This window comes from Alosa alosa, chromosome 17 (assembly GCF_017589495.1).
Source record: "Alosa alosa isolate M-15738 ecotype Scorff River chromosome 17, AALO_Geno_1.1, whole genome shotgun sequence".
Taxonomy (NCBI): domain Eukaryota; kingdom Metazoa; phylum Chordata; class Actinopteri; order Clupeiformes; family Clupeidae; genus Alosa; species Alosa alosa.
Genome location: NC_063205.1, coordinates 15034736 through 15049063, shown reverse-complemented (window position 1 = coordinate 15049063; position 14328 = coordinate 15034736). Strand labels below are relative to the sequence as shown.

General features: G+C 44.8%; 1 protein-coding gene across 1 annotated transcript in view; it reads right to left on the bottom strand.

Moving 5' to 3' along the window:
- The window catches only part of uhrf1bp1l (UHRF1 binding protein 1-like), a 49215-nt gene that overhangs the window by 20410 nt on the left and 14477 nt on the right, over positions 1–14328 (bottom strand). Inside the window, 6 exon segments of the mRNA XM_048268811.1 lie at positions 825–1005; positions 5464–5634; positions 6814–6954; positions 7366–7555; positions 7986–8077; positions 8531–8569. Coding sequence (XP_048124768.1) covers positions 825–1005; positions 5464–5634; positions 6814–6954; positions 7366–7555; positions 7986–8077; positions 8531–8569 — 814 coding nt within the window.

The window sequence follows — 14328 nt, the reverse complement described above, 5'->3', positions numbered from 1 at the left end:
GAATACATCTTGTGGATTCTCAACATCAACACTTTCAAGTTTCAACAACAGACCATTTCAAAGCACCTATTCAACTGTCAGACGAAGCACAGTGGTTTGAAAAATCCTCCTGCTCCTGGCTAGTCTCTCGGTCTGTCTCTCTCTCTCCCCCTCTGTCACTCTCTCTCTCTGTCTCTGTCTCAATTTATTTCTCCCTCAGCCTTCCTGCAGACTGATGCCTGATGTTAACTGATGGGATGGCTGCTGTTTAGTATCAGCCCAGTGAGCACCATGTGGAGTCCCAGCTGAGGTCTCACCCACTTGGTGCCCAGAGTACTACTTTTCAGCATGTACCATGTCTGTGCTCACACTAACAGTCAATAGCATTTTAATAGTACTGTTTACATATACACAACGTAATCATGACTATAAGACTATATGAATATACATGTCTACTATATTGTCTAGAGATAGATGGAAACTCTCAAAATGACCACAGAGCACTTTAAATTTCCACTTTGTATGAATTGTACTATATAAACATGACTTGCCTACACCAAAAATGTACGATGTTGTTGCACTTTATCACTAGTGTGTTCAGGTGCACAGAACAAAGGTCTCTTGGAAAAAAAAAAAAAAAAAAAAAAGTTCTGAAGTTGTTGTTTTTGCTATCAGAAAGACCTCCCTCACACTCTCTCTCTCTCTCTCTCTCTCTCATCCCATCCCTCCATAGTTGAAAGTGATTTCTCAGCCCCGTCTTCTGTTCCCCGTGCTGGCTCTACTTGAAGGCTCCTAGATGTAGGCCCCTCTCTCTCTCTCTCTCTCTCTCTCTCTCTCTCTCTCACCTCTGTCCTTGGTGTGGATGTCATCGCAGATGTGTAGGTCCAGGTGTGTGATCTGCAGGTGGTGCGAGGTCTCGCACACGTCGTACGCGCTGAAGAGGCGGGCCATGGTGGCGTTCTGGTCCGCCGCTGCCGAGCTCTGCTGCGCGCGCACCTGCTGGGCTGTAGGGGGCGGCGATGCGACCTGTAGAGGAGAGAGAGAGAGAGAGGACGGGATGACCAAGAGGAAGAGAAGAAACGAGAGAGACAGAGAGAGAGACAGAGGGAGAGAGAGAGAGACAGAGGAGAGAGAGAGAGAGAGAGAGAGAGCGAGCGAGAGAGAGAGAGAGAGAGCGCGAGAGAGAGAGAGGGACAATACTGGTCATGGGAGTTAAACCAGTCTGGATCCAATATCCCTTCACTCCATCTCAATGGGAGTGCATTTTTCTTGCGATGGGTCCCGAGCGTCACCATCAAAGGTAAATATGGCAGAGGCCGAAAGAATATAGAAAATGGCGTCATAAGACTGGCAGCCTTAACCCTCTTACCCCCACCAAGCCATATGGCAGCTGTGGCAAGGAAAAAACTCCATATTCAGGAAGAACCTTGGCAGAACCTGACTTAATAGGGGAGCCCATCTGCTTCTGGCTGGCTAAGCCCCTCAATAGTAGCAGATGTGAATAATCTGAAAATGTAGTCTACAGGATAAGATGGAGTTAACTAAAAGCTTTCCTGTACAGGTATGTTTCAGATCTTTTTAAAAATATTTACTGAACTCGCCTGCTTGATGTACAGAGCAGGGTGTTCCATAGTTTGGGGCATAATGGATGTAGCTTCTCCCACTTTGTTTGTGGAGCACTTTGGAGTGCGATTAAAAAAGATTAGAATTGGATGATCTAAGTTTCCTTTGTGGTTGATAAGATATTAAAAGCTCAGAGATATATGAAGGTGCTATGCCATTCAGAGCTTTGTAAGTAATTAACATAACCTTAAAATCAATTCTATAGGAAAAAGCCAGTGCGGTTAGACAGGGTGAGGTGTTCACGCTTCTTAGTCTTAGTTAAAGAGATCTAGCCCATAGAGTTCTGTATGAGTGCCAATTTCTTTAGATGTTTTTTTAGGAAGACCAGTGAAAAGTGCATTGCAGTAGTCTAACCTGCTAGTGATAAAGGCGTGAATTAGCTTTTTCTGCATCTTGTTGAGTTAAAAGGGCAGCACTTTGGCAATGTTTCTCAAGTGGAAATGGAGCTGTCTGAGTAACTTTACTGATATGGGGCTTAAAACTTAACTCTGCATCTAAAGATGACACGGGCTATTTACTTTTGGTTTGACCTGGTGTGCAAAGTTCCTGAATTACTAAGAATAATATCGCTTGGTTTTGGTCCAACCAGAGAGGTACCTCTGTTTTGTCATCATTTAGTTTCAAAAAAGTTTTGCTCATCCCTGATTAATGGAGGTTAAGGCATGCAGTGAGGGGCAAAAGGCCATCTAAGGTTAGTTGACTCCACAGAAAGTCCTACAGTGGGTATCATCTGCGTAGCTGTGGAAGTTTACATTATGCTGACTTATGGCGTTTCCCAATGGGAGGGCATATATAGAAATAGCAGGGGACCAAGGCAGCTCCCTGGGCCACAAAAAGGTAAAGTCATATTTTTCAGATACATGATCTCCCTAGACTGATATAAAATCTCTGCCAATAATGTAGGTTTGAAACCAGTTTAGAGCATTATCAGAGAGACCCACCCTTTACTGCAAGGCGGTGGATGGGATGCTATGATCAATGGTGTCAAATGCAGCACTCAAATCAAGAAGAATAAGGATTGAGACTTTGTTTTGAGTGGGTAGCTAGTCTGAATCATTGACTATCTTTACTAGAGCCGTTTTCTGTGCTGTGATTTGATCTAAAACCTGATTGGAATTTTTCAAGGATACCTGTTTCGTTGAGGAAGGTATTTAACTGATTGCAAACAACTTTTCAAGTACTTTGCTCAAAAGCGATAGATTTAAAAGCAGTTGGAAATATACCGAAGAGAGGTATTTATTGGTGTACATGTGCACCAGGGCATGCAATGCTAACTTCAACCAGCAGGAGGAGCTCCATACCAACACAGTTCTCACAGACATGAGGAAACAGATGGAGGTAGACATGGACTTTGGGTAAAAATAGGTTAGAAGCACCTGTGTGTGTGTGTGTGCGCGTGTGTGTGTTTGAATGCACACACCTGTGCATGCCTGCGTAAGCAACATGGTAAGCACTTGGGTTTGGACGTTGTTTGTCCGTGTATATCTTTGTGCTTGTTTAAGCGTGAGCTTGTGTGTGTGCTTCTGAATGTACGTGGTGACATGGAAGCCCCTATACATGCCAAAGCATCTCTGTAAGGCTAGGGGCTTGTTTGTGTGTGTGTGTGTGTGTGTGTGTGTGTGTGTGTGTGTGTGTGTGTGTGTGTGTGTGTGTGTGTGTGTGTGTGTGTGTGTACAAGCATGTGTGAACATGGAAGCAAGTAAGGTTCTCTGTGGTGGAACAACGCAATAGGCAAAATGTCTGTCTGCTGAAGGTTGTGCAGTCATATCAGTCCTCTAGCCATTAAAGAGAAGAGCAGAGGAGGTGGGGGGTGTTAAAGGAGAGGCAGACATCTTGGCATGGAGGGCAACTAGGAGGTGACCACAGCAGGAAGTGACAAAGGATGATGGGAAATGGAGTGATTGTGTGAAATACAGAGTGAGTGTGTCTGGGACAGATGGACAATGACGGACAGACAGTGTAGGACATTTGAGGAAAGGAGTGGGGGAGATGGAAAGAGAGAGGGAGGGCTAGAGGGAGAGAGAGAGATGGAAAAGGAGAGAAAGGGGAGAGAGAGAGAAGAGAGAGGGAGGTCTAGAGGGTAAGAGAGAGAGATGGGAAAGGAGAGAAAGGAGAGAGAGAGAGTGAGGGGAGGTCTAGAGGGTAAAAGAGAGAGATGGAAAAGGAGAGAAAGGGGAGAGAGAGAGAGAAGGAGAGGGGGAGAAAGTGCCATAGCTCTCACCATAGAGGAGACAAAGAGGTCAAGAGAGAGCAGCACACACTGCAGGCACAGTGTCCATATACAAAGTCCTCAGGACCTGAACGTGCTCACACACACACACACACACACACACATACAGACAAACACACTGACCAAATATAACCCTCTCTCACACATGTGCAAATCATGACCCCTAAATACAGATGTAAAACCAAAAAGCAGCTCAGAAGGCTTTTATTTGGAACATTAGTGAGTATGTGAGTGTGTGTGTGTGTGTGTGTGTGTATCCTGCTGGGCAGTCAGTCAGTCTGTCAGTCTGTCTTTATGTAAAAAAGCAGACAATGCTTGGCTATCAAAACACAAAACACATATCCAGATAAAGAAAGATAAAAACAAAGAAAGGTCATGGAATTCCCCATGAAGGTGAAATACAGATGTGTCTGGTGGTGTGAGTAAACCTGTGTATAGTATGCGACTATGCGTTGCTGCATAAAAAGGGTGTACATCTGAGAGCTTTTCTGAACGTTCCTTTGCTGCCTGTGTGTGTGTGTGTGTGTGTGTGTGTGTGTGAAAGTGAAAGAGAGAGAGAGGGAGGGCTGTGGGAGGAGAGAGAGATGGAAAAGGAGAGAAAGGGGAGAGAGAGAGAAGAGAGAGGGAGGTCTAGAGGGTAAGAGAGAGAGAGATGGGAAAGGAGAGAAAGGGGAGAGAGAGAGAAGAGAGAGGGAGGTCTAGAGGGTAAGAGAGAGATGGAAAAGGAGAGAAAGGGAGAGAGAGAGAGAAGGGAGAGGGAGAGAAAGTGCCCGCAGCTCTCACCATAGAGGAGACAAAGAGGTCAAGAGAGAGCAGCACACACTGCAGGCACAGTGTCCATATACAAAGTCCTCAGGACCTGAACGTGCTCACACACACACACACACACACATACAGACAAACACACTGACCAAATATAACCTCTCTCACACATGTGCAAATCATGACCCCTAAATACAGATGTAAAACCCAAAAGCAGCTCAGAAGAGCTTATTTGGAACATTAGTGAGTATGTGAGTGTGTGTGTGTGTGTGTGTGTGTATCCTGCTGGGCAGTCAGTCAGTCTGTCAGTCTGTCTTTATGTAAAGCAGACAATGCTTGGCTATCAAAACACAAAACACATATCCAGATAAAGAAAGATAAAAAAACAAAGAAAGGTCATGGAATTCCCCATGAAGGTGAAATACAGATGTGTGTCTGCGTGTGTGAGTAAACCTGTGTATAGTATGCGACTATGCGTGCACGCAAAAGGGTGTACATCTGAGAGCTTTTCTGAACGTTCCTTTGCTGCCTGTGTGTGTGTGTGTGTGTGTGTGTGTGTGAAAGTGAAAGAGAGAGGAGAGAGGGTGTGGGAGAGCATTAAGGGCCGTTATCAACATAAAAGTTGACGGCCAATCAGAATCCATCAAATTTTAGCCATCACATTCATCAACACAAGGAGAGACTTTGCTTATTGTTGGTCAGTGTGGATGCTTTCATCCTTAAAGTTATAGTTATCTTTACAGTTATCTTTCCTGGTGTGAACGGCCCTTTAGTGTGTCTGTGGGTGAGTGTATGTGTGTGTGTGTGAGTATGGACATGTGTACATTTGAGTGTGTGTGTGTGTGTGTGTGTGTGTGTGTGTGACAGACCTCGGAGTTCTCTGAGGCCATGCTCTTGCGCTGCTGGGTTGACTTCTCCATGGCTTCACTCAGGGACTTGGCGTACTGGACCATGGCCTTCAGCTGGGAGTCCGTCAGAACCCACAGCAGGTCGTCCAGGATCAGAATCAGCTTCGAGGCCACCACGTTACAGTCCTTCACCTGGGGAGATGACCAATCAGGAGGAAGGTTTACTCATTGCACAGCACGACCCAATGGCTACTGGTCCGTTCCATATACAGTAATCCATACATCCATCTATACATCCAGAAATTGTTTATGGTACGAGACGCAGACACTACTACTTGAAGATGATCGATCCTTAAACTAAGAACCCAACTCAAGACGTAGAGCTAAAGGAGCTAAGGAATGCTGCTTAAAAAAGAGTTAGGAATCACATAAACAACATCCTCTTAGAACAAACAAGCAGACGAACACAACAACAAACATGCTGTTGTCACAGCGGGCTGGAAAGCCAAATGAATGAGGATTTTTTAATTATCATCATGTCGTCCAATGTAATTACTGCATTTGCCTACAGCTATTCAGAACAACTCTACACAGATAAGTGAGACTGCGGACTGAAGCTCTTGTGTTTGCACACAGTCACAGACACAGACATACACACAAAGTCCCAAACACCATGCAAACACCCAACCACAGACACCCCCACCATCTCTATTTTTGGGTCTTTGTGGGATACAGAAGATAATGCTTCCGTCAATGTTGAATAGACTATGTGTGTGTGTGTGTGTGTGTGTGTGTGTGTGTGTGTGTGTGTGGGAAAGGCTTATTGTGCAGAAGCAGACAATGATCTTTACTACCCTCTATTAACAGTTGGGCTCAATGAATGTGTGATTCAGTACAGACTACTAATTATGTGGCGAACGTCACTGTGTATGTGTGTTACTGGGTATAAATGATGTCTGTCCCTATTGTCAAAACTGAATGGTGTGTTTGTGTGTGTTTGCGTGTGTGTGTTTGTGTGTGTGTGTGTATCTGTGTTTTGTCATTTGTTTCTCAGATGAGATCAATGGTTGATTGATGAATCAGAAGAGTGATGAGTCTGATGAGACTGTGACTGTTACTCAGTGTGTGCGTGCTGTTGTGACTGATCTTTTACCATACGCATGACTGGACCTGATGCGCTTAGTTCTGGATAGTGGGAGTGTTCGTATAGTATGTGTATGTGTGTGTGTGTGTGTGTGTATGTATTGTTTACACTTCTCAAGAGTGTGGCTGATGTCAAATTGGCAGGTGATGAAGGGCACATAGTTCTTGAATCATCTTTTTTAGATTGCAGTGTGAGTGTGCATGTGTGTGTGCGTGTGCGTTGCTCACCCGTCTCTTGAGCGTGACCCGGATCTTCGATTGGTTGGTGATGAGCCTGATGGGCGCGCTCAGGACCTCGTGCTCGCTGCTCTGGATGGCGTCCGCCTCGATGCGGATCATCTGCCAGCTCACCTCCTTAAAGGTCAGCATCTGAAACACACCCCAGAATACGACCGCACACTCAGTCACCCTGGCAACGTCAATCTCAGCCGCACCTCCTCCAGACACTTCAACTCTCGGACAACCTTCACAGTCTTGTTGGGAAATGACCAAACACAAAGTCAAAAGGACAGTATAACATGCACTGCACCAGTAGTATATTGATCCTGGATATACCGCACTAGCAAATGTAGTTCCAGGCCAACCACCATTACCATGTTGATGGCATATATAAATAACGATCTTTTTCTGTATTCTGCACTGCATGCCTATGTGAATCCATTGCACACTTAATTTAACTATATCATAATTACACTATGGTAAGATGATGTAACACCCGAAGCAGTATTGAGAAGTAGAGTGTGTGTGTGTGTGTGTGTGTGTGTGTGTGTGTGTGTGTACCTCCCCGCGGGTTGGGTCCTGTATCCTGGTGAATCTCAGGTCGCTCTGGGCCCAGCTGGTGTTGACGCTGTACACCTGTAGCTGGGAGAGCTCGAAGGAGGCGTTGAAGGCCTTGGCACTGATCCGGATCACTATGGAGTTGATGGACAGAGAGATGCCCTCCACCACCTTCTCCGCAAAACCATATTCACTGCAGAGAATGGGAGAGAGAGAGAGAGAGAGAGGGGGTAGGAGGTTTAACACGTCTTTATTAAACCATAAAGACCATATAAACTGCATGAAGGGAGAGAGATTATCATTTAAAACTTCTTTATTAATCCTTCAACCTTCATATGGACCAAGGAGAGAAAGGAGTTCAGAGAGGGCACGGGGGTGTGTGTGTGTGTGTGTGTGTGTGTGTGTGTGTGTGTGTATGTGTGTGTGTGTGTGTGTGTGTGTGTGTGTGATAAGGAAGATGGGGGAGAATAGTGGATACTGAGAGATTTGCAGAAAAAATTGCAGAAATGAAATGAGGATCAGTGTAAGTGACCACTGTGTGTGTGTGTGTGTGTGTGTGTGTGTGTGTGAGGGAGAGAGAATGTGTGGAAGACAGAGGGGAAGTGAAAGAGAAAATATCTCACCTTTGACCTGATGCTGTTGCTATGGGAGACGGACCATTTGGTGGGCGGGGCTCGTCACAGGTGCTCATCTCCATCACCACCTTATCCAACGACTGCAAAAAAGACAGAGAGGTCACCTAAGGTCACTGATGTGCCTGGACTGGTTCCACATGAATTGACTAAGGTTAAGTGCAGGACTGTAGTTGGAATGCAAGGTCCAGTCATGATTTCTGCCCTTCCAGATGAGAAGGTGTACGTCTGGGGATATCTCTGAAAGAAATGGGCTTGATTGTCTCCTAAAACCAGTAATCAGCTGCAGTGATTTCATCCGTCTGGTTTCAATCAGAATCAACTTTGAGCTGTACCATCACGAGGGACTGAACTGGTGTAGAACATTCCAGAACAAGGAATCCAGTTCAAGTTCCCACCACTGATTAAGTGTAATTTCTTTAGTGTTCTCTTTAGAGCTCCATTCCATACCTGTGTCTATATACTAAGTAAAGTTGAAAACCCATAGACATAGACTCTGTCCTGCAATGTCTACAAGGGATGTGAGCCAGACTTACCAAGCTTATGGGATGAGTCTTCAGCTTGGTCCATGGGATCTGGGGGGAGAGAAGAGGGAAGGGGTGTTATTCAACTCTCTCTCACACACACACACACACACACACACAGAGTGAGCGAGACACCAGCTGGTTAGCTCAAGTATGGTGTGGCTGATGCAGATCAGACAGTTTTGCACATTGACATCTGTGAGTTATGACAACTCATATCATGACAGAGGAACAGAAGTCATAACTTTTGCCCAGTCAACTCTCAAACAACAAAATGCCACACATTTTTACTAGTAAATCATGTTACCTTACAGGTGTGTCTTACCTGTGCATGTGAAATAGAAACTAAAAGGTGATAAAAACAAAACCATCAAACCATTGCAAACTACAACAAACAACATCTCTAGAAAACCCTGTCTGGACACATCTTACGCACTGTATTCTTTGATGCTTACAGTCAAATCACCAAATTTAAACTGCTGTTTGTCTTCTCGTATTGCCATTTCATTTCAATCATAGTTCCCCAACAAAAACCTCCCCAGATGATCATCAGGCTAATACCATGTGCTAGTACTCGTGTCTTCAAGTCACACCTGTGCTATTACACACTGACCATTCAAAACGTCCAGAAGGGTTTTCATGTTCATGCCTCTGAGACACTTTACTTTGCACAGCACAGACAGCTGTGTGGGAAACAGGCCAGACTTACAAAATCTTCCTGAAATATGTGAACAAGCTGAGGATAATTTAAATTTGGGGCACAGCCAGTAGCCCCACAGCTGAGTAAGGAATGATGTTGCGCGCGCGTGCGTGCGTGTGTGTGTGTGTGTGTGTGTGTGTGTGTGAGCATCTCTTAAATATTTATTTTCACCACACCCATAATTACTAAAATTAATATTGAGCTTGAGTCAGCACAGCGTGTTTGTGTGTGTGTGAGAGAGAGAGGAGAGTTTGCGTGCATGTGTGTGTGTGTGTGTGTGTGTGTGTGTGTGTGTGTGTGTGATGAAACAGCAGTGAAAGCATGAGGAAGCACGCTCATTATGTCGTCAATCCCCATTGAATACATTTGCCTCAGAAGGAAGCAAACACACAATGGGAATGAGAGAGGAACAGAGAGGAGAGCAGGAGAGAAAGACAGAACACAGAGAGATGAGGGAAGGGAAGACATGAAATGAAAGACAGAACACAGAGAGATGAGGGAAGGGAAGACATGAAATGAAAGACAGAACACAGAGAGATGAGGGAAGGGAAGACATGAAATGAAAGACAGAACACAGAGAGATGAGGGAAGGGAAGACATGAAATGAAAGACAGAACACAGAGAGATGAGGGAAGGGAAGACATGAAATGAAAGACCGCACAGGAGAGATGGAGTTCCTTTATTGTTTGAAGCCAAAATGGGAACAGAGAGTGTCTGTTCCATAAACACCTGACCTGAATTGAGATTGTGATAAGATGGGTTTATATCAGCTACTGGCTGTTGGCCACCAGCCACAAGCAGTTATCTCTGACAGGAACATTACAGAACTCTAACTCAAACAGCAGTTATGGTTAGCCTGTTTACCATTAGCTGTTAGCATTAGCCCTGTACTGTTTAAGGAGTGACTGAGGTAAAAAGAAGAGTGATAATGACCAAAGACATAACTGACCTTAAAACATGACAGAAGAAAATGTTTTGGACAGGGGAGGTATGGGACTCTTCCTGAATGAACATACACTGGCCCAGTGGGAGTCATCGCCCATTAGTTGAATAAATGTGCAGTGACACATCATCCCTATGAACCTTTAGCGATTAGCCGTTAGCAATTTTTAGATAAATTAATGTGCAGTGCCTCAGGTGAATCTGTGAAGCCGTCAGCTGTTGGCCGTCATCAGCATACTGGGTTAAAACCTGGGTTTATACTGGGTTTATACAGTCTATGTTTAAAACACTGGGATGTGAATCAATTGGATCTATAGACCAGCTAGCTTTTAGCACTTCAGTTTGAACGCATGCATGTTGGCTTAGATATTCTGTATAAGCCTTGGAATTGAATAAATACGAGTAGGCTAAAGTGGGATAAACATGCCCAACACATAGCTGTTAGAGTAGATGCTATTATAAGATCTTATGACTATATTACTAAAACAACTAGGCTAAGAAAACATGTGGTAGACAGTTTGCAGTTCGCTTAAAGAATCACAGCACATCAATATCCTGCCCTACTTCTATGACAACAGATGTAAACATTTCCCCAGGGAAGGATCTAACACATGTGTGTTAGGAATGAAACTGGCATCTTTCCAAACTAGTCTGCAAACCCAGCAACCATGAACAACCACCACGCTGTGCTTTCAGGATGCTTACACAGTAGAGAAAAGTCAGTCACCACTGAGCATCTCTCTCTCACACTCTCACACACACACACACACACACACACACACAGTTAATGTTACGTTTTGGCCTGAATGTCAGGTACAGCAAACAGAGCAGGTGGTGGGTGGAGAAATACAGATACAAGGAAATGGGCAGGCAAAGATAGTCAAAAAGTCAACCTATAAGAAACAAATGTTACACAAGATTCTTGATCAGCAACAATAACACATCCTCAAAGAGATGAATAGTCTATGATTCCCTGTGTTAAATAAGACAACATATCAAGAAAACCACTTTACAGGTGAAAAGGCAATATCTAGATCCATACGCCATTCCCACTCCCATATTCATTCTACTCCCCGGAGACATGGAATACTTTTTTATGATTGTCTGGTGGGGTGGTTATTAAAGGTATACTAGTATGCAGTTTCAGGTATTGTTGGCGACTCTAGAGCTCCCCCTAGAGTCACAATATATTTATATTTTACTCTGCTGTTGTAAATAGCCTACTTCTCATGGCTTGTTCCCCCTGTACACAATGACATTGCTTTTGTTGTGGAGGTAAAAAACTAACAACAGGCAAAAACTGAGGTGTCTTCGAGTCGGCAATTCTTGAAGTTACATTGCTGGTTCTCTCAGTAGCAACATGCTACGGTTATGCTCTATGGCTATCCTAGGTGAACGATTCTCCTATTACAAGTTTGTTTACCATCAAATTGGCTTCATAGATGTTGTATTAAGGTAAAACTCCTGCAACCCTGTTAACCCTGAGGAAGTGGTAAACCTCCTAATAGAAGAGCCTTTTGGCTTTGTATAGTTTGGAGATTGAAGCCCCTGGGCAATTCGGGTTTACAACTTCCTCTGGGTTACCTTACCAAGGTTTCCCACAAAACCACCTACTTGGAATTATGGCCTGGTAAAAACTTTAATCACCTTTCCATATTTTGAATGGTAACCATAACAAGTTTTATAAACGACGGCTGAACAAGGAAGCAGGCTTCACAACAATGCAATCAACTGTAAACAGGCTAACTACCCAGTATTATCACTGTCAGGACCAAAGAAAGAAGTACAATAAACAAGTTGGCTTCTTTTTAAACGGAACCGCGTGTTTCCTTTGCGTGCTATAAAGGCGTGACTATTGCCTGTAGTGGCAACCGGGTGATAAGTGGGATAGCGGCCTTCAAGGTGTCCCTCTCTATGGAATTAATGGAGTTGGCGGAGGAAACTCAACTCCACTCCGCTATACTCACACACTCCATTTATACATACACAGGCAAGACTTCACACAGAGTTAGTGGCACACTTGCTGTATGGCAAAAGGACTATTATTAAGTTGAGTAAATGCATATCAGCTGCTTGAGGAAACTGCTTTTCTTAGCTGCATCTTCAGGTTGGAGCCTGATGGCCTGTCAGTGTGTGACTCAGAGACGACCAGAGGGACACACCCTGGTCCTGCCCTGCGGTCGTCTGCTGTGTGTCCTGCGCCGTCCACTCCACTCAGTCTTTCTCCCTCTCTCTCTTTTAATCTCTCTTCCTCCTCTCCATCCTTCTCCCCCTCTCTCTCAATCTATCTTCCTTCTCTTCATTCCTCCCCCTCTCTCAATCTCTCTTCCTCCTCTTCATTCCTCTCCCCCTCTCGTTCAACCTCTCGCTACCTCCTCTTCACCCCTCTCTCCCTCTCTCTCTCCCTCTCCCTCTCCCTCTCCCTCTCCCTCTCCCTCTCTTCCGTGACTCAGAGCTGCCCACTGCTGACGGGGCATCTGGGCGGAGGGCGGACAGCAGGAGCGAGAGCGACGTCCCTGGATGAGACATGGCTGAGTGGCCATGATGACCTTTCCCACAAGGGAGATTAGAGAGAGAGAGAGAGAGAGAGGGAGAGGGAGATGGACAGGTTGAGAAGAGGGACAGAGGGAGGGAGAGAGAATGAGAGGAAGAGGAAAGAAAGGAGAGAGGAGAGCGGAGAAAAGAGAAATTGTGGAATGAGGTGTGGCGTGTGTGTTTATGGTTTGAGAAGTGTAGAGAGTCAGCGGTGAAGGTACTGAGACCAAACTGGCTTTTAGACATTTTATTCCTTTGGGAAAACCACAAACAACAATACCTTCAGGCACTGGAGGCCAATGCAAAGCATAAGGGAGTTCTCTCTTTAAAATAACACAGAAAGAAACATTCCTACAGAAGCATACACCTTTAGCATACTAGACATTGATAAAATAAACTTAAGAAAAATGCACAGGAAAATATTTTCAGTATTTTTTTTTTTAAATAAGTTTTCTTTCTTTTAGTTTAGTATTATAAGTTTCCTTTCTTTGACCCCCCTTAAAACAAATATTGTATCTGTTTGTATTGTCATGTTACTGCTTTGGCAACACTATTTTCAGAGTCATGCCAATAAAGCACATTTGAATTTGAATTTGAATTTGATTGGAGAGAGAGAAAAAGCTGCAAAGAAGGAGTGAGAGAGTGGGAGACAAGGGGAGGGAGGGAGAGAGGACGAGAGAGGAGGAGAGAGAGCATGCATGAAAGAGGGATGTGAGCACAGGGGACAAGATGAGACATGTGTCAGGACTGACAGCCAGAGAGCCTGAAACTGACAGAGGGTGGGAGTAGGAGGAAATCTCAGCCAGTAACAGAGAGACAGAGAGGGAGGGAGGGATATAGAGAGAAAGAGAGAGAGAGAGGTGAAGAGAAAACAGAAAGCAGTGAAGAGCAGAAGGTCTAGCTGTGTCCTTCAGTTCCCCAGAGAGGTTGCACAGGTGCACTGCTGACTTCAAATAACACCTCTCTTCATCCCTTTCTTCATCCCTCTCTCCCTCTCTCCCCCTCTGTTCAGCTCTCTCCCTCTCTCTCTCACTCTCTTTATCCCCATCTCTCTCACTCTCTTCATCTCTCTCTATCTGGCTATACATGTAGATGTCTCTCTCCCTTGACCGTCCACTGCATTGCATTACCTCTTCTCACATTAACAACAACAACAAAAAAACAGGCACATAACCAGATTGCACAAGACACATTTTCACACCCACACAGGCAATTAAACAGCTGAGGGTGACAACAGTCTCCAACCTCTCTTCACATGCGCGCGCACACACACACACACACACACAATGCATCCACGTGGGCATGCACACAAACACACACGCAAACACACACACAAACACGCGCACACACACACAATGCACACATGTGGGCATGTACAAACACACACGCAAACACACACAAAAACACACAGACGCACACGCACACACACACTATGACTCTGAAAGCCAAAGCCTGCAACTGAACCCCTGTTACGCAACATGCCCAGTATGATGGTCAGGTGTCAGAGTGAGGGATGTGCAGTGATGTCAGAGAGACAAAGAGCTAGAGCAAGAGAGAAGAGAGAGAGAGAGAGGATGAGGCAGAGAGAGAGAGAGAGAGAGAGAGAGAGAGAGGAGAGGATGAGGCAGAGAGA